Raw genomic sequence first — 21027 nt, forward strand, 5'->3', positions numbered from 1 at the left:
CGTTATTATTAAAAGTCAGTCTTAATTAATTAATTTTATACGGGCAAGAATCACTAAGAGCCTCCAAGTTTTCTCTGCGCCCGATAAAAAAAAATCCCTTTCTTCTTGAAGGCCTTTCAAACAACTTTTATATCATACTACTATAATAACAGTTTCCGGTAATTCAGAAACAATGGATAAATATTAACAATGAAAGTTGTGACGTTTGATTGAGCACCATTGTATATCACCGCGTAAGATTCGGGTTCGAATTTGCGAAGTAAATTCGAACCCGAATAAATAGATAAATGGCCAAAAAAATAAACGAAATTAAAGAGAAAACCGAATCAAATAAGATGGCGAACGCACAGAATTGACAGTACAATACTTTCGTATGTAATTGCGTACTTAAAAAATTATTATTTATTAATACATTTCGAATAACATTATTTAAAATCTTTAACAGCAATAGTAAATAAATATTAATAAAATAAATATTTAATGTTAATATTAAGTAATATATTTTGTACGATGTAGGAACTATTTCTGCCACTAGAGGGTATTTATTATTATTCTGAGATATCCATGTGGTTGTATTTGCACGTTAAAAATGTATTTAAAATATTATTTAAATGAAAGTGGAGATCGCATTTACACACTTAAAGTAAGTTTAGTTGTTTCGTGTTTCTTTTTGTTCATTTAAATTGCCTAAATGTATGCATGCGAGCGTGATGTTTTTGTTTAATGGTCGTGTGGTTTGTTCGTCAAGATCAGCTATTGTATTATGAGGACCACTAATAGAACCTATACTTTCAAACACTTCTTACTGTTATTACATGTGTAGTTTATTATTTAAGTGTCTTTGACGTGTAAGAAATAAGTACTGGCTTCCAAATAGTACTTTTATATGGAGATGGCAACGAGTTGAGTGTGAGCAGGCAGTGCCGTCATTTGGCCACCATGTTTGATATTGAATAGAATCCAGATCCTTAGAGCAAGTGACTTTCCCATTCTATTATGTATAATAGTATTTATGCATTACCATATTACATACTTATATATTGTATTATCTTTGTATAGTAGAATCATCTGTGTTCATTTTAAAAAATCAATAATAAAATATCTGACTCAAAGCCTGCATGTGCAATCAAATTTAAATTGTACTCAACTCTATAAAATTTCCAAAACAGTTTGAGGTGTGTTGTTGTTTTTCACTAAAATTGCAACTCCCTGTTATGCTAATTTTGGGTAAATACAGCTGAAATCAGACAGTTTAAATTGTGGTAAATTAAACCCTGTTTTGGCTATTGTTTTTATATCATTAAATCCTATATAATGAAGAGATTTATGTTTGGAACTGAATATCTGTGTAATGACTAGTAGAATCTCATTCCCGTATCATGCAGGAGTAAAATAAATAAGTAGTTTGTAATGGATGGTCAATGCAACTCCTTGACAATAAACATTTGGTTTGATAGTTATTCTTACTGCTCTGGAGAATTGTGATGGAATTGGGCCCATTATGGGCCTCAGTAAAAAACACTTTTAGTGTCTACAAAACAGAGACAAAAAAGAAATCTTCATCTTCAGATATATCTCTTGAAACATGATTTACCCTTACAAATGTGAGATTACAAGGATAAAGATACATACCATTTGAATGTATTGAATAATTTTAATGTTGTTTTCAAGTCAATAAAGTATCTAAATTGATTTTCAATTATTAAAAAGTTTTTCGGTACAGAATTTTATACTTTAATTCCAGTACCATACCAATTTCGGTTAATCCGAGTTGGGCTCGGTCTCATTTGATACGGATAAACTGGTCTGACTGCATCTAAAATGTAGAAGTTAATGTAGATCTCTGCTATACTATCACATTGATTTTTTTCAGGATACGGATCAGGAGGGTAAACCGACTGTATCGGCTCATCCCGGTAAGACATTTTAGTCATTTTAAATTTATTTGTAGCTTTTTGTGACACTAGTTTTGATTTGCAGCCAGATTTTCCCCAGAAGACAAATATAGCAAACACAGACTCATTATAAAGCGAAGATTTCATTTGCTTCCCATACAGAAGGAAAAGCCAACATATTAATATTTTGTATTGTTTTTTTCTTTTCTTTTAAAGACTTGGTGTCGAATTGTAAAACTGAATGTTGTAACATAAAGATATATTAAAATTTCAAATAAAACTTATTAAAATGAATATATTATAGTTTTAATTAAAATTACTTAACATGTAGAAGTTCAGTATTAGTAGGATGAAGTAATTTGCTACAAGATTTGAAATGGCAGGATTTAGGGAACTTGTACAATGAGCTGCTAAATATTTTGGCAAATTAGTCTAACAGTTTATTAAATTAAGGCATTTGCCAACGGCCGAATGAATAAAACCACAGAATGCCGATAGTTGGTCATGGGTTCTCTGCCAACAGGCTGGCTGTATGGAATTTGGGTTTTCTTCACCTTTGTAACACCTAAATAGGTGCCAGTTTCTTGTATAGTCCTCCCAAGTGGCACCCCTTGGCATAATGCCCATTNGCGACAGTTATTCGTACTGCTCTGGAGACTTGGGATGGAATCGGGCCCATCGTGGGCCTCAGTAAAAGGCTCTTTTAGTGTCTACAAAACAGAGATGAAAAAGAAATCTTCATCTTCAGATATATCTCTTGGAACATCATTTACCCTTACAAATGTGAGATTACAAGGATAAAGATACATACCATTTGAATGTATTGAATAATTTTAATGTTGTTTTCAAGTCAATAAAGTATCTAAATTGATTTTCAATTATTAAAAAGTTTTTCGGTACAGAATTTTATACTTTAATTCCAGTACCATACCAATTTCGGTTAATCCGAGTTGGGCTCGGTCTCATTTGATACGGATAAACTGGTCTGACTGCATCTAAAATGTAGAAGTTAATGTAGATCTCTGCTATACTATCACATTGATTTTTTTCAGGATACGGATCAGGAGGGTAAACCGACTGTATCGGCTCATCCCGGTAAGACATTTTAGTCATTTTAAATTTATTTGTAGCTTTTTGTGACACTAGTTTTGATTTGCAGCCAGATTTTCCCCAGAAGACAAATATAGCAAACACAGACTCATTATAAAGCGAAGATTTCATTTGCTTCCCATACAGAAGGAAAAGCCAACATATTAATATTTTGTATTGTTTTTTTCTTTTCTTTTAAAGACTTGGTGTCGAATTGTAAAACTGAATGTTGTAACATAAAGATATATTAAAATTTCAAATAAAACTTATTAAAATGAATATATTATAGTTTTAATTAAAATTACTTAACATGTAGAAGTTCAGTATTAGTAGGATGAAGTAATTTGCTACAAGATTTGAAATGGCAGGATTTAGGGAACTTGTACAATGAGCTGCTAAATATTTTGGCAAATTAGTCTAACAGTTTATTAAATTAAGGCATTTGCCAACGGCCGAATGAATAAAACCACAGAATGCCGATAGTTGGTCATGGGTTCTCTGCCAACAGGCTGGCTGTATGGAATTTGGGTTTTCTTCACCTTTGTAACACCTAAATAGGTGCCAGTTTCTTGTATAGTCCTCCCAAGTGGCACCCCTTGGCATAATGCCCATTTGTCAACATAACATGTGGACAATTTTCAACAAACCTTAAGTGTTCATCATGTGTTCATGTAGAAAGTCTGGATAGATGGAGGAAAATTGAAGCTCCGATTCAGATTCAAACATAAGTCTTGTGATGGTAAATATGGTCAGAAAATTTAATTTAAACAAGAAACATATCACAATCAGGGAATTAAATGGAATAGATGTAAAAGTTTCGTGCTAATCTTTCCGTAAGATTTTAAGTAGTAAAACACATCAATATTTGATTTGATTACATACAGATGTGTTTTTTTTTTTTACTATCTGCAAAAAATGAGAACAAATTAACATTAATGTTGGTGACACATGAAGCATTAAAACCCAGTTCAGAGATAAGCAACAAAATATCTCATAGAAAACTTAGGCCATCATAAAGCAAGGTATACTGTATAAAATTAAGCTCTGTTTTCTTGGAAGAATAAAAATTCAATAATTATATTTAACATGACTGTTTATTCTCATAAAGGAGTTTTCATGAATTTTAGTTAAAACTTTTTCAGTTGCAAAGTGGCCAAGTGGTAAACTTAGCGGTATTCAATGGGTACCACTGAACCTTGGTTGTGTATTCATGCCTCCTCAGTGGACTTGTCATATGGAGTTTCCAGGGTTTTCACTTGCCCAACATCTAAATAAAAGCCAGTTTCCCATAGAAAGTCCTAGAAGCAATGCAACACCTAGGCAAATTGCCTAGATGTTGCATTGTCATATTCCATACTCCATCTTGGAATATTGCCGATGTAATTGCATTACCTTCTCCCATCAATCCAAAACGAGTTCTAGAGCAAACACTGGGAATTCCTGCAGCAAAACTAAAAGAACTGTGTTTTGAATTTATCATTGTTTAACTGTAGCAAAGAAACAAAACATAAACTAGAATCTGTTCAGAATTTAAATATTTATTTACAAAGTCCTTGATGGGTATCATCAATAATCATTTCCTTCCTTCTCAGTGATCCAAGAAAATGAAAAGTGACATACAGCACTTACTTTAAAGTAAACGTGTGTGCCATTTTGTTTTATTTGAATATTTATATCAGTAATTGTCATCTGTAAGGCATCATTTGTAAGTGTTTGATAGGAACCATTAAATTTTTTGAATGGATACAAACAACAACAAAGCCTTTGTCTTGTTTCCTCATTCAAATCAAATGCAGTTTTGTTTTTAATTTCTTGTTTCTTCTGCATAAACGTGACTTTAAAGGGACACCCCCTTAATTTTCAACCTCCGAAGGGATGAACCACCTTACAAACCCTAAAATGCAACGTATATCCTGTTTTAATGCTATGCAAATTAGGAAATGCCTCTTCGGGAAGTTACCTCATAGTCTGTTAAACATGTTTATTCAGTTTTTCCCATAAGTGTTTCCTAATCATTGTCAAAACAAAGCATAAATTTATGTCAGCATCACTTATGCAAATTAAACACTATTAAAAGAACAATGAATGCGTGTTTACTAATTGATGAATCTGTGTCGTAAAATGCAAATATATATGTAAATACAGTACAGTAAATGAACTTTTAAAACTGATCATTTACATATTGAAGTATGCTTGAAATCAAGTGAATGGCTTATTTAATTTTCTATCTTCAGCTAAGATACACAACACATGTTGAAAGTGAATTAATTAAAATTAAGTTAAATAATTGCATTCATTAGACTTATGGTTATATTTTGTTATTTAAAAGACCATTTTTGTTGTTATCGAAACCGTGTTGTTTTTTATGTATTGTATACTGGCACGGTGAAGTGACCGTTTAACCAACACTTGGCAAGTTTTCCATCTTTATTTAGTTAGACCATTTAAAAGACCTTTTTTCTCATTTGTCAAATTGGGATTACCAAACTAAAACATCAATTATCTCCATATCAGATGTAAATTAATATCTCTGATAAAGCCTAAAAATCCTAAGACATTTTATTTATTAAGATTTTTAAAAACAATGAATTAAGAATTGTTCTGATTATTTTACGATAATAGTACAGGGATGTGCGTCATAGAATCGGTTTTTTTTTTTTTATCCGAGCATGAGCTCGATGATGGTCAAGATTGGAGAGTTTTCTCAGTCTGGGGTAAAATGAAAGTGCCATCAGGGTAGCTCCACCAGAAGCAGGCGGCAACACTGATCAGGAATGAAGAATCGGAGTCATTTTAAAAAGCACCAGACTCAGGAGTTGTGTAATTTTCCTATCTCTGTTCAATATAGTGTGAAGGAGATGCACACCACACTCGTGTGCGTCTCCTTCACAGTTTTAAAAGGCATCTTCCTATATTTATTTGAGAATGAAAAAAATACAGTATGTAAAATTCTTAATATTTTTAAATAAATTTTTTGGAAGCTCTACTCTAGAGTGAGTTCTCTACATCAAAAACATACCGCAATGTATATGAATAATGATTAAGTTTCGTTAAGAGTTTAGCAGCAGTCTAGGTAAAGCAAATTCTGATGAAGTGTACACACATTTATAAACTAGTATCGCTAAAGAATGGAAAATTAAATCTAGCTAGAATTTTCTCTACGATGTTTACATAGCTAGAATTCGAGTCTACACGGAACACTGTAGTGTATACTGAAGTATCATTCAGAGTCCAAATAACGTGTCAGTACCACAATTGAATTACTGTATGCACTATTATGTTACTGTAAGTTCGCTGACCTGGTGGATTTTGGGGACTTAAAATCCCACTTCTCGCACCAGTGTAAGTTTCCCGACTCTTATGGGGATTGTTAATCCTGCGTCAGGATGATCTAGGATCGTTCAAGTGTGGGTGTGGAGGAGGAGACAGAGATGACAAGTATCTTACAAAAACCCATTTATTTTAGCTGAAAAATAAACTTACACTTAGAAACAATATTTTCTAAACACAATCGGCTGGTTGGAAGTCAATAGTGTCGATGCTCCTTTAGTTGTTTATTGTATAGGTGGCCCAGGGCAGTGTTGTTAAACAGTTCGTGAGACTCCGTTGGTCAGTGTCGTCACGGTTTCAGTATCGGCACCAAGACGGAAAAGATTCATCCCCAGTGTTGACACAGCGCTTCCAATTTTCACTCCTGTGTGTTGATTCGCTGAGTGTGTCGTGTTCTTGATGAGTGGGGATTACATCAATCTCCAATCTCCCCTTTCTGTCCATCCTGATTGGTTCCACGTTTGTCCCTAAGTGAAAGACAAGACCAGTTCGGGTCACGAGAAGGTTTGCTTTGGGAAATTTACCCGACACCATCTGTTAAATCTGGATGGAAGGTGTAGTAGAATTTTAACAACCTGACGCAATGTCCCCTTTTATAATTAACCTTTCCCCTCTTCGAGACTTTCTATGTCTAATTATTTGTATATGATCGCCTTCTCAAAGGTCCATCTCTACTGGAGGACGCTCATTTACATTTATTGCGTCATGTCTTACATTAATAGTATTTTTTTCTTGTCTCGGTTTGATATGACTAGTACAACTGAATCTGATCTTTGATCAGTTTTTAACAACGGAGTTTTTTTCTCTCTAGTTTTGTTTTAATAAATTTCTAATATAAATGTTTAATTTCAACCCGTTTTTTGTGGAACCTCACATTACTTTTAAGTTTGAAACATTTATATGAGGAAAAAATTTTAAAAATCATGTTTATAATAAAAATAGCAGGGAAGAAAAATGAAAAGATACTTCTATAGAAAGTAAACAATGAAATAATAAAATCCATATTTGAATACATTGTTTAAAGTATGCATATACAAACATTCAAATTAATTGTGGCACTAGATGCATTAAGTACAAGTGAAATTACAATAAATGTTATAAATACTAGGATTAAAGATGATATCCTTGATGATGTAACATGTAATTAATGGCATTTACATCTCAATAGAACAAGGAAGGATTGCTGACACTAACTCAAAAACAAAACATTCAATAGAAGATTATAAATATGTAGATTTTGTTATTTAATCTTACACCTGAATTTTTACACTTATGTGTACTGTACTTATAATAATGATGATATATTTAAAAAGACAAATATTTTCTTTGTGTTTGATTTCAAAATAGTTTCAGTTTAACAAAGCATACGCACTGCAATAAAAAAAATAACTATAGAAATTATATTTGAATAAATAACCTTTAATACTATAGAAAATGTATATAATTTGATATTTTTGATAAAAATGTCTACAATTTTGACCTAAAAGAACTTTGGAATATATTTTCCATCAGAAATTATTTGAAAACTGGAGAAGAAAAATTTCTTAGAGATGATCCTGTAAAGTTTTTATAGTTGGAAACTAATTTAATCCTTTGGTTTATTCTAATATGAGTTTTCTGAAAAATTTTAATGTTAAGAATTCATATTAACTTTCATTATATTCTAAAATCTAAAATAAAAAAATTAAATTCTTTTTTCAAATAATGTATTTTTATTCATAAAATCTTTCTATAATAATATTTTATTTCCTTTATTTAATATTGTTGACTTTAAACAATTGAGGAAATGATTTTTTAAACAAGGCATTCATTTTTATTTTTATAATTTAAATCTGAGAATTTTATAAACATAACACACAAAAAACTTTCCATACAATTGGAAATATAAAATATCATCAGTGAAACTGAAGATAAGAAAAATTACATAACTTTGGAATGGTACAATCATGGCACTTCAATATTTTGAATTATCACCAAAAATCAATTAAATTATATATCTTTGGCAAATATATATGCAACAAAAATAATTTCATAAACTTTAATATGATTTCAAGTAATTTTCCAATATTTAAATAGGTTTAAACTGATATTTTATACACTTCATATATGAATTTAATGCAATTAATTTCCTTTCTACAGTATTGCTGATCTAAAATGATGCATCATATAATCAATACACTAGAACCTTCCACCGGATGCTTTGACTACAATCACCTGATGCTTCTCTGCACAATCTCCTATGGTAAATAACTTGTAAAAATCCTTGTATATAATTTATAATAATTCTGAACAATTAAAAATATAAATCAAACATTTTTTTTTCCAAATAAAAAGGTCAAATAAAGTTTTCCTATAATTTTTTTGTGATTAATCAAAAAAATATATCTGAATTATTTTACATGGCAACAATAAAATCAGTGTAAAAAGAAAATTAGATAAAATAAAATACATGTCCAGGACCAATAATCATAAATACAAGGTCTTATCAAAAAGTATCTAACCTGAGGCCAGGGAAAAACCTACATATCTATCTTGATTCAAACAATAGTCCCACTAGTCCAATAGTTGACTTCTCCCAGCAATGCTTCCACTGTTGGAAGCACTTTCAAAGTCACATATTGGGATATCTTTCAGGTGCTTTGTCACATTAGTCATGATGATCTTTGCATCCTGAAATCTCTCTCCTCTGAGTAACATCTTGAGTTTGGGAGAGAGCCAAAAGTCAGCCAGTGCAATGTCTGGGAAGTAAGAAGGATACTGAACCTTTTCAACACTGTTTTAAATAGAATGTCTGGATGAGATATGATCCATGGGCCAGAGCATTGATGTGATGAATGAACCAGTTGTGAGACTGCAAGAAGAGCTGACATTTTTTAGGTGACATAAAACAATCAGGATTATTCCTTTGTCACAGTTTGTCCATGAGGGGCATACTCATGATAAACTATGCCCTGGTGGTAAAAAAAAATCAACATGACCTTCCCATTACTGCATGATTGTTGTGCATTCTTTGGCCATATAGACAATGGTATTTTACATTGTGATGTTTGTTCCTTTGTCTCATACCTGTAGATCCAGGTCTCATCTCTGGTTATAATCTTCATGAAATCAGGATCCATCACATTCCATCATTTTCACTTAATCACTAATGCAAAAATATCAGTGTATACATGCAACAACTATCACAGCTGCCTGACAGTGACTGAAGAATAGGCTGGGCTTGCCAAAATTCATATATATACTTTAGGGTTCAAGGTCACATGGCAACATAGTCTCCTCCCTAGCTTGCCAACTGTGCAAAGAAAAATAAGAAAGTTGAATACTTTTTGATTACACCTTGTATGTCTAGGATCAAAACAATCTCTGCTTTATTGATTATAAAAAAAAAATAAAGATAAGGAATACTAAGGGCATTGTAATGTGTTTTTATGATAGTATGCCAATAAAGCAGAAATTGGTTTATTTTAAAGTGAGATTGGAGATAATATGTTTGGAGTTTTTGTTAAACCCATCTAACTTGAAATATAACTCAAGAAACTGATTATGTTACTGTAATAACTATATTGTTATTACTATAAACTATAACAAAAAAAAAAAATATTAAGCCAACAACTAAAACTAAATAATGTTAAATTTCTTATGACTGATCTATTATATTATTACTTCTTTCATTTTTATACAAAACAGTTACCAGAAAACTTCCAGCATATACATGTTGGAAGTTTTCTGGTAACTGTTAATATACAGTTTAAAAACTTAAAAATTTTATAGAAACATATATATATAGTAAATTGCATTTACTAACATACAGAATATAACATTTACTTGTATAAAAACAGATCTTTCTAGTTAAATAAATTTTAATTAATTTAAGATGTGATCTTCTAGTTCAGCTATATTATAAATCACATCATTCTGATTTACTTTTTTCAGATTTTCAAGATCTTTTTCTTCCTGAACAAGCCAAATAGCATTCCATCCTGCATTTTTAGCAGCCAGATAATCAAGTTCAAAATTATCACCCACATGAACAGCATCTTTTCCTTTCACTCCTGAACTTCTAACATGACTGAGTGCTATTTCAAAAATTTTACCTGATGGCTTTTCATGTTTTATAATGTAAGAAGGAAGAACAAAGCAAAAATAATCTCTCAATTTCATTGTAACTAGCAAATTCTCTAGTCTTTCATCAAAATTTGATATAACTCCCATTTTAATATTCATTTCTTTAAACTTTTTTAATATTTCTTGTGTACCAGGATATACAGCCCAACAAGCATTGGTACAATAATCACTGAAAAGATGATTAGTAATTAATTCTATCTGTTTTTCACTTGCATCTAAACATCCACCATCACGAAATGTCCTCTTCACCATTTCTTGCCACCACTGTTGAGATGTAAGGCCTTCATAAGCTCCAAAATTAGGATGTAATTTTCTTAGTAATTTCCATTGTGTTTTAAATGCTTCATTTAACCGAGCCGCATCTACATGAACACCATATATCTTTGCCGTGCGAGCATACGCTTCTCCAGCAGACATGCGAAACTTTAATAGCGTGTTCGTGACATCGAAGGTCAACAACTTGAATTTGCTCATCTTTTACAAAATCTTTTGAAATAATCTATTCAAGAAACTTATAATTAATCTCAGCTCAATATGAAATTGTTTAATAAAATAATACTGATAAAATTATTACAATTACTAAATTAAAATATTTCTGTAATCATTTAAAAATTTCTAAATCTGAAAAAAGCTTTTGTTTACTTAAAAAAATTAAAATATGATAAATGAATAAAATGATAAATAATGAGATTAATAATATTTATATATATTTTTTAACAAAAAATCACTCTAACATTAGCTAGCAATGGTTTTTCATTTGATTATTTATAAAAACTTAAAACAATCGTTACTTATTTTAAAGGCAGTATTGGTTCAGTTAATCTGGCATCTATGAAGACCACAGCAGAGGCGCATTATCAAACATTTTTGTATTTTTGAGAAGTTACATGCAATCCGAAAATTGCAGGCATTGCCATACATTTTGTGCTAGCATATGCCACTGAATGCTTCAATTTGTTTTGTATGCAATTTAATCAGTCTGAAGATGCTTTGTAGTATCTTCAGACTGATTAAATCATAGCACGACTGAAAAATCTGCAAAACGTTAGTGAATAGACTCAATTGAAGCTCTGAATAATGAAGACATTACATAAAATCAACATCCACAATGATTCATGTGCACATTTATTACAATACAGCATTTATTTTTGCACTACGTATCGAAATAAATTCAGGATTATTGGATATTTTTCAAGAGTGCCAAATTAACGAAGTTCTACTGTGTTATGTAATTAAATACATAAAATAGTTGAGAAACATTCGAAATTATAATTACGCTTACGTAGTTACTATCTGATATTATAGAAATTTTGTAAATAAATATTTCGACAAATAAATGTACTTCAGGAATTGGTCATATTAAGTAGTAAGTTACTTTTACGTTAATATCTATATATTTATATATGGATCATTTATCTAAAAGTAACTTCTACCGTTGTAGTATATTATTGCCCAATTTTACTGTTTAGAGTTAAGCTTAGTAACATAATAAATTATGATTAATAAGACAAAATCTCCTCAGCTCAATTACTAAATGAATCGCTCAAATCTGGCCANAATAATTATGCATCTGCCCCAAACTGATTTTAGCCACTCTAGCTACTGCCCCAAACAAAATACCCAAATAATTCTCATTTATATTAATATTCTTTTAGATTAGAGTCCATAGACATACAAAGTTAATATGGCTGCACTTTCATCAGATACATAAGTTACTTTACTGTATCCAGTTTACAGTTTCTTATAAAAAATACCAAATACAGTTTCATATAAAAAATACATTTATTTGCATATTTTACTTGATGGCCATGCAGAAAGAAGCATTTTCTTAACATAAAACATTGTGACTTGCAAAAGACAATAAATAGAATTAGTAGTAACTGGAAATAGAGCTGTCAACTAATCAGAAATATTTCTGTATATATCTATTGACTAAATTCAGACAGTATTACATGGTCTTCCAAAAAGAATTCCATTGTTTTAAATTACTGTAATTATGATAATTATTACCTAGGAAGTGTGCATTGTACATCAATCAAAAGAATAATTGACAGAATTTTGTATACCGTCCACACTTAAACATCATTTTGTCTACTGCCTCTAGGAAGTGTAGATGAAAACGGTGACTCTGCAACAGAGAAAATGTTTTGTATTCTGCAGTTTGCAAAGTCGGAATCGCTCATTGTGCAACATAATATTTAAAGATTTTTTGAGTTTATCACACAATTTCAAAATGATTCATCATGTAAGGCAGACATTCTTATCGTGTGGTGATGATCAATTCTGACTTTGTGGATGGCAGAGTGCAAAATGCCTTCCCTATTGCGGAACATCATTTTTGTTTATGGCACATTCTACAAGCAGCAGAAAAGAAGACATTTGATTGCAGATAGTACATGAAACTTAGGTGATTACTCTATTGATCGACGTACAATTCAGGAAGATCAATACAGGATTCCATATTATAAATATAGAATATTTCTAGTAATTAAATTTTCTGTACACACTTAGTTACTGTTTTTGTAACTACATTTACATTCCTGCCCGTTTAGATCTTAATCCAATGCCGACCGAAGAGATTTGTGTACTCTTCAATGAACTTAGAAGCGATATGGTTCTGCTATATGAATTGAAACTGGCACTGGCGACTTGTGAATTTGAGCTACAGACTCTTCGTCATCAGTACGAAGCCATGGTACCCGGAAAGGTATAGATTTTGCTTTATAAAACTAAAAGAAAATCCGTATTCTGAAAATTATATTTCTTTTGTACAGAGTCTAGAAGCACCTTTGGCGGCACCACCATCAAACTCCATTCTTGTCGACACAAAAACTGAATCTCCGTCTAGGCAGAAAGCAGAAATTATAGACGTCGGCGGCACACCCACGGTGAGGAGCATTCCATAGTACTGTATTGAGCACAGTATTTAATTGCAGACATTATATAATTATTGAAATTTTTTTAGAGTGGAGGCGAAAAGTGGAAATTGAAGAAGCAACTTTTTCAAGAGCAAGAAAGAAGATAGAATAATTGTCTAGTAATTGTCTTTATTTGTAATTTTTATTGTTTTATATTTGTGATGTTAAGAGTCTGAACACAATAAAATTTTTTGTTTAAGCAACAATATTATATTAAATGTTTCCGATAAAGATCAGAAAACTCGTCGGTTCGTCATTAACATTACAACGATTTCAAGCTTGCATTCGTGTTGCAAGCAGCACATCAACTTGGGGCAATCGACTCAAACTTGAGTTGACATGCTACTTGCAACACAAATGCAAGCTCAAAATCTTCGTAGCATTGTTTTACTTTCTTGAGTTATCCAGATGATTTGACTCAAATGTTAGTAACACCTAAATAGTGTTTCAGAAGGCATCAGCCAAGTCACATTGCCATAAAGAAACTCAATGTTCCTAACACATGGAAGAAATACAAGATGGTCAGATGAACTGTTTTTCATGCTTACGAGAAGAAACAGTCGAGGTTATAGGTCGAGTTGCTCCATTGTGGCACCGACCAAACCCACAGTGGAAGTTGCTTAAAAGATCTTTTTAGTGCCCACAAGGCAGAAAGGGTTTTCAAAAACAAAGAAGGAAGCCTACTAATCAAGCAAATAAACCATCAGTTAGAAAATATTTGAGAATTATTTGAGGTCGTTTCTTCGATATTGGGGTCCACGAACTATCGTATTTGCAATTTAACGAGAGGTGGCAAAAATACATCATTGTACACAACAGAGAGAGAGCAAGTCAAAAATTACACGTAATTAGATGATCCCTAACGTTTTTGCCATTTTTATACGTCCTGCGACGAGTTCAAGTACCATTAATACATTCAGAATATATCAAATCGTCTCTATCTCCGTCTTGTGGCACTAAGCGGCCTTTTCTTTAGCAAGCCTCATGGATTCGGCCAGGCCTGTGATGAGGGATTGGGTATGACATATACAGACAGAACACCCCGAAAGGTTCTTGTGGTTTTTCGTTCCCGTATTCTCGGAGTGGCATGTTTCCTATCTAGCCTTTGGTCGAGAGTTGTGGGGACCCAAGCCACTTGAAGGGCCTTTTTGGCCTTTTGTTTTTGAACAAATTAAATTTATAGAATGTTTCGTTATTATTAAAAGTCAGTCTTAATTAATTAATTTTATACGGGCAAGAATCACTAAGAGCCTCCAAGTTTTCTCTGCGCCCGATAAAAAAAAATCCCTTTCTTCTTGAAGGCCTTTCAAACAACTTTTATATCATACTACTATAATAACAGTTTCCGGTAATTCAGAAACAATGGATAAATATTAACAATGAAAGTTGTGACGTTTGATTGAGCACCATTGTATATCACCGCGTAAGATTCGGGTTCGAATTTGCGAAGTAAATTCGAACCCGAATAAATAGATAAATGGCCAAAAAAATAAACGAAATTAAAGAGAAAACCGAATCAAATAAGATGGCGAACGCACAGAATTGACAGTACAATACTTTCGTATGTAATTGCGTACTTAAAAAATTATTATTTATTAATACATTTCGAATAACATTATTTAAAATCTTTAACAGCAATAGTAAATAAATATTAATAAAATAAATATTTAATGTTAATATTAAGTAATATATTTTGTACGATGTAGGAACTATTTCTGCCACTAGAGGGTATTTATTATTATTCTGAGATATCCATGTGGTTGTATTTGCACGTTAAAAATGTATTTAAAATATTATTTAAATGAAAGTGGAGATCGCATTTACACACTTAAAGTAAGTTTAGTTGTTTCGTGTTTCTTTTTGTTCATTTAAATTGCCTAAATGTATGCATGCGAGCGTGATGTTTTTGTTTAATGGTCGTGTGGTTTGTTCGTCAAGATCAGCTATTGTATTATGAGGACCACTAATAGAACCTATACTTTCAAACACTTCTTACTGTTATTACATGTGTAGTTTATTATTTAAGTGTCTTTGACGTGTAAGAAATAAGTACTGGCTTCCAAATAGTACTTTTATATGGAGATGGCAACGAGTTGAGTGTGAGCAGGCAGTGCCGTCATTTGGCCACCATGTTTGATATTGAATAGAATCCAGATCCTTAGAGCAAGTGACTTTCCCATTCTATTATGTATAATAGTATTTATGCATTACCATATTACATACTTATATATTGTATTATCTTTGTATAGTAGAATCATCTGTGTTCATTTTAAAAAATCAATAATAAAATATCTGACTCAAAGCCTGCATGTGCAATCAAATTTAAATTGTACTCAACTCTATAAAATTTCCAAAACAGTTTGAGGTGTGTTGTTGTTTTTCACTAAAATTGCAACTCCCTGTTATGCTAATTTTGGGTAAATACAGCTGAAATCAGACAGTTTAAATTGTGGTAAATTAAACCCTGTTTTGGCTATTGTTTTTATATCATTAAATCCTATATAATGAAGAGATTTATGTTTGGAACTGAATATCTGTGTAATGACTAGTAGAATCTCATTCCCGTATCATGCAGGAGTAAAATAAATAAGTAGTTTGTAATGGATGGTCAATGCAACTCCTTGACAATAAACATTTGGTTTGATAGTTATTCTTACTGCTCTGGAGAATTGTGATGGAATTGGGCCCATTATGGGCCTCAGTAAAAAACACTTTTAGTGTCTACAAAACAGAGACAAAAAAGAAATCTTCATCTTCAGATATATCTCTTGAAACATGATTTACCCTTACAAATGTGAGATTACAAGGATAAAGATACATACCATTTGAATGTATTGAATAATTTTAATGTTGTTTTCAAGTCAATAAAGTATCTAAATTGATTTTCAATTATTAAAAAGTTTTTCGGTACAGAATTTTATACTTTAATTCCAGTACCATACCAATTTCGGTTAATCCGAGTTGGGCTCGGTCTCATTTGATACGGATAAACTGGTCTGACTGCATCTAAAATGTAGAAGTTAATGTAGATCTCTGCTATACTATCACATTGATTTTTTTCAGGATACGGATCAGGAGGGTAAACCGACTGTATCGGCTCATCCCGGTAAGACATTTTAGTCATTTTAAATTTATTTGTAGCTTTTTGTGACACTAGTTTTGATTTGCAGCCAGATTTTCCCCAGAAGACAAATATAGCAAACACAGACTCATTATAAAGCGAAGATTTCATTTGCTTCCCATACAGAAGGAAAAGCCAACATATTAATATTTTGTATTGTTTTTTTCTTTTCTTTTAAAGACTTGGTGTCGAATTGTAAAACTGAATGTTGTAACATAAAGATATATTAAAATTTCAAATAAAACTTATTAAAATGAATATATTATAGTTTTAATTAAAATTACTTAACATGTAGAAGTTCAGTATTAGTAGGATGAAGTAATTTGCTACAAGATTTGAAATGGCAGGATTTAGGGAACTTGTACAATGAGCTGCTAAATATTTTGGCAAATTAGTCTAACAGTTTATTAAATTAAGGCATTTGCCAACGGCCGAATGAATAAAACCACAGAATGCCGATAGTTGGTCATGGGTTCTCTGCCAACAGGCTGGCTGTATGGAATTTGGGTTTTCTTCACCTTTGTAACACCTAAATAGGTGCCAGTTTCTTGTATAGTCCTCCCAAGTGGCACCCCTTGGCATAATGCCCATTTGTCAACATAACATGTGGACAATTTTCAACAAACCTTAAGTGTTCATCATGTGTTCATGTAGAAAGTCTGGATAGATGGAGGAAAATTGAAGCTCCGATTCAGATTCAAACATAAGTCTTGTGATGGTAAATATGGTCAGAAAATTTAATTTAAACAAGAAACATATCACAATCAGGGAATTAAATGGAATAGATGTAAAAGTTTCGTGCTAATCTTTCCGTAAGATTTTAAGTAGTAAAACACATCAATATTTGATTTGATTACATACAGATGTGTTTTTTTTTTTTACTATCTGCANCATCAATTATGCTAAGTATTCTTTTTAAATAATTATTCTGATACGTTTATATTTTTTTAAACAATTTACCTATTATTTGAAATTAAGATTTTATTACATTTACAGATATTTTAAAGTTTTATATAAATATCATAATAAAGGATTTTAACTTTATTTTCAAAATGTAAATAATAAATGAAGATTATAAACAAATATTTTTATTAAAATTTGAAATAATAAAACTGACATAAAACTGAGTGCATTCTCTTGTTACTTAAAATAAGCAGGCTATATATCTAATAATAAAAATAAAAAATATATAAATATAAATATAACAAATAATCATTTAAAAATATAAATTTAATATTGTTTAAAAATTAATAATAATTTGTTAATCATTGAAATTAAACGTGATTACCTTCAATTATTGTATGATTAAATTAATGTTTATATATTCCTCCGCTGCTGTATGCATAAATATCTCAAATTTTTGTATCTGGAAGAAATGGAATATTATGCGAGGTCCTAGACAAACAAGGACTCGCGAGGTCTCTTTTATAAAAGTTTATATAACTCAATATAAAGCGCATATTACAAGATATGTTTAAAATATAGGGTTTCAATCAATACTGAATTCTGAGTATTGGATCAAGACCGAATATCGATAAACGTATACTGTATTTGCATGTGTCTGATGCCCTAAACACTTTTGTTTACGATCTGCGGCTTAGAGACTCGAGATTCTAAGCAAAAACCTAGAATACCTGTCCCTAAAACTGCACTAATTATAGATATAATTTATAATCATATAGTTCATATTGACATTGCTACAACGCACAATTAATGTAAAATAATATTTAACTCATTCGTTAACAAAATTTAATTATACCTAAAAACAAATTAAAATGAGTAATTATTTATTACATCGTCACAATGCCGGGCTACAATTTTTAATCATATTTTTAAATTTATTTAATTTAAAATCTATGCTCTCCATCTCAAATTAATAGTGTTTTGCCCCTGTACATAGTTTTCCTGATAACAACAGCGTCATGACAATTATCTACGTAACTCCGTTCTGGAGAAAATTTTTGAATTGAAGTCACGTGATTTCGTATATAGTTAATTGGCGCTTCCTGTCCCTAAGCTTTTCATGTTAGGTCTCTATTTTCATCCATCTAATGCCGTTTTCGAGATTAAGGAAGGACAGACAGTAGGAGTTTGTAGTGCACAATATTTCAAATTGCAGTCCAAATTGTGTAAAATTTTAATTTTAATTTTTTGAATTTTATTTATTTATTTTTCTAAATATAAACAGAATTAACAGGATAAAGTATTTTTTATTTTTGTTTTTAATAAGATTTAAATAAATATTTAATTACTTGAATTTTCATCACTAGATAGTAATTTAAATTTAACATTAAAATTGAACACAGTCTGCTGAAATAGCTCCAATATCGTACCGATATCGATAATGGAAAAGAAAGACCAGCTCTAATTTTTTAAAATGTTTGTTTTTAATTAGATATTTTTCACTATTTTAAAAGGGGTTTTTTAAAAGTTTGCGGCTAACTAGCCTACAAAGAAGGATTGGTCATTAAAAGTTGTATTCCGAAACAGTGAAAATGATAGCTGCTATTTTAACAAACTGTGTCTTCAATTTTTATTTTAAAATATTTAATTAACTTCTTAATTATTCTCAATTGAAAATCACGTAACTTTCAAAAATATCTAATTAATAAATATGTATTTTACTATATTTCTAGTTATATAATGGACAAAAAATATTAAAATGTGTACAAAAAAGTTATGTTAATAGCTCAAGTGTTTATTAAATTTTTAAACTTAATATTATGATTATTTACGAATAATGCTTATAGACATTTTTATTCAAAAAAAATTTTTAGTAATAATTCATAATATTTAAATGAAAATTTATACAATTCTGATATTAAAAAACTAAATTTTCACTATTCTGCGTGAATAAGTTGTAAATTTTGACGTCTTTCACAAGAAAAAACAAAAGAAAAATTATTTTTTAAGTGAAATTAAATGAATTTATTGTAATTTAGTTAATTTGTTGGATAAACTTTGAATGTTCTACGAACATCTTAACAAATTTCCTTACAACAAAGATTCAGGAAATCAGGCAATTGCAAAAGTTTGTGTATTGGGATTCACCTGTTGGAAAATAACACCATTCAATCCTTCGTCCTATAGGACTAAAAAAGAATTATTGCTGTAGATTTTTTCTCGACAAATCGTTTTCTTAGAAAACTAAAAAATACAAAATGATAGAAATAAACATATTGTATTCATTGTGTATTTATGTAATAAGTATTCTTTGTATATAAGGCGATTTTGACCTAATTTATATTAAGAGCAGTTTTATTAATTAATTTTTAATTATTATAAAAATTTAAGCAATTTATTAATATACTTTAAAATGAAATATATTTAATTTTAATTGTAATTAATATAATTTATAAAATGTATTCAAAAGAAGATTTAATGAATTATCTTTTTGCTAAATTAGAACGGGTAAATTTTTAGCAGTATCTAAAAAAAATAAATGAGTTATTTTTAAAGTAATTTTTAAAATTTTTAAAAATAAAATTAGGAAAATAATTTCTTCAAATTAAGAAAAAAAATTACCATTTTAAAAATAATAACAAAATAAAACGAATAAGACAAATTTATTTGATTCTTTGATATGACCAATTGAATTAATCAAGATAATTACTTTAATATAAAAATAATTTAGTATAATCCTTTATATATCTAGATATTATTTATTTTTTTGTTTAAAATTATCTTTTCTTCAGCTGATAAGAGGACAGTTAATTAACTTTTAACGAAATTTAAGTCAATTTGTGCAATTGACGAACAAACTGCCTAATTTTGTGTTAATTAGAAAATTTATTTTTTGAAAAATCCGATATCATACATTTGATAGTCTAATCTGTAATACTATTTATAATTTTATATCAAAGAATATTTATAATTAATTTTAACACTATAAACAATTACCAAGTCTTAAATTTATACGTTTTATTTAAACTTTTATTCTCATTCGACCTCACCTAATCAACTCATCATCCTCATCAAAATTCGTAAACACAGATATTCACGTGATCTGATAAAGAAGCGCCCTCTGCATGTAAAATATTACATAGCGGCAAAATTGAATACTGCACTTAATTTGTTGAAAAGTAATTCGGTTGTAATTTTTTAACGTTACTTAAAATTAATATAGCTTTAAAACATATTTCAATATTTTTATCATGGCATAAAAAAATAAACAAATAAGAAGGATAATTGAGAAATATAAAGTATAATATACAGTACACTATAGCGAAAAACAATTTTTCTTAGATCCTGTTATTAATTATTTATAAATAATAAATATAAATAATTTAAATAATTTACAATATATACATTAATTTCATTCATGTACGTAACTTACTGCCGTTGAACTGGATTAAAATCTTTACAATAAATAGTCCGAATCCATAATGCACGTTTTTCTTCTTCTCTTAATTTCTTAAACAGGGCCGTACCGTAGTACGTGCTATGATACAGAGAAGCGGCCGCATTGTGTAAACAGCATTTGATTTCGAAGACTTTGTGAAGACTTGCATCATACTGAGAAAATCTACCGCACGGCCCTGCTCTTAAA

The 21027-nt window shown here is 30.2% G+C and overlaps 2 protein-coding genes and 2 long non-coding RNA genes across 5 annotated transcripts; 3 read left to right on the forward strand and 1 right to left on the reverse strand.

The window, feature by feature from the left end:
* Positions 1–2698: 2698 nt before the first annotated feature.
* Positions 2699–3263, forward strand: LOC111619427. Its single transcript, XR_002755750.1, has 2 exons — positions 2699–2990; positions 3055–3263. It is a non-coding gene; the product is annotated as an uncharacterized LOC111619427 (long non-coding RNA).
* A 4968-nt stretch (positions 3264–8231) lies between these two features.
* LOC111619431 lies at positions 8232–10379 on the forward strand. The gene is made up of 3 exons (XR_002755751.1): positions 8232–8367; positions 8454–8556; positions 10248–10379. It is a non-coding gene; the product is annotated as an uncharacterized LOC111619431 (long non-coding RNA).
* LOC111619428 (rhythmically expressed gene 2 protein-like) lies at positions 8499–20501 on the reverse strand. Of its 2 annotated transcripts, none has more exons than XM_023361133.1 (2): positions 20432–20501; positions 8499–10938 (listed from the first exon to the last, which is right to left on the reverse strand). In XM_023361133.1, exon 2 carries the CDS (start codon positions 10911–10913, stop codon positions 10179–10181), a length of 735 nt encoding a protein of 244 aa, XP_023216901.1. In that variant the 5' UTR covers positions 10914–10938; positions 20432–20501; the 3' UTR covers positions 8499–10178. The 2 variants fall into 2 exon arrangements, with proteins under 2 accessions (XP_023216901.1, XP_023216902.1); XM_023361134.1 differs by having other exon boundaries at positions 20379–20478.
* Positions 12931–13570, forward strand: LOC111619430 (DNA methyltransferase 1-associated protein 1-like). The gene is made up of 3 exons (XM_023361135.1): positions 12931–13146; positions 13214–13327; positions 13405–13570. The coding sequence occupies exons 1-3, from the start codon at positions 13003–13005 to the stop codon at positions 13462–13464; spliced, it is 318 nt and encodes a 105-aa protein (XP_023216903.1). The 5' UTR covers positions 12931–13002; the 3' UTR covers positions 13465–13570.
* Positions 20502–21027: the final 526 nt, after the last annotated feature.

This window comes from Centruroides sculpturatus, unplaced genomic scaffold (assembly GCF_000671375.1).
Source record: "Centruroides sculpturatus isolate CEXI.00-Female unplaced genomic scaffold, Cexi_2.0 scaffold266, whole genome shotgun sequence".
In the NCBI taxonomy this organism is placed as follows: Eukaryota; Metazoa; Arthropoda; class Arachnida; order Scorpiones; family Buthidae; genus Centruroides; species Centruroides sculpturatus.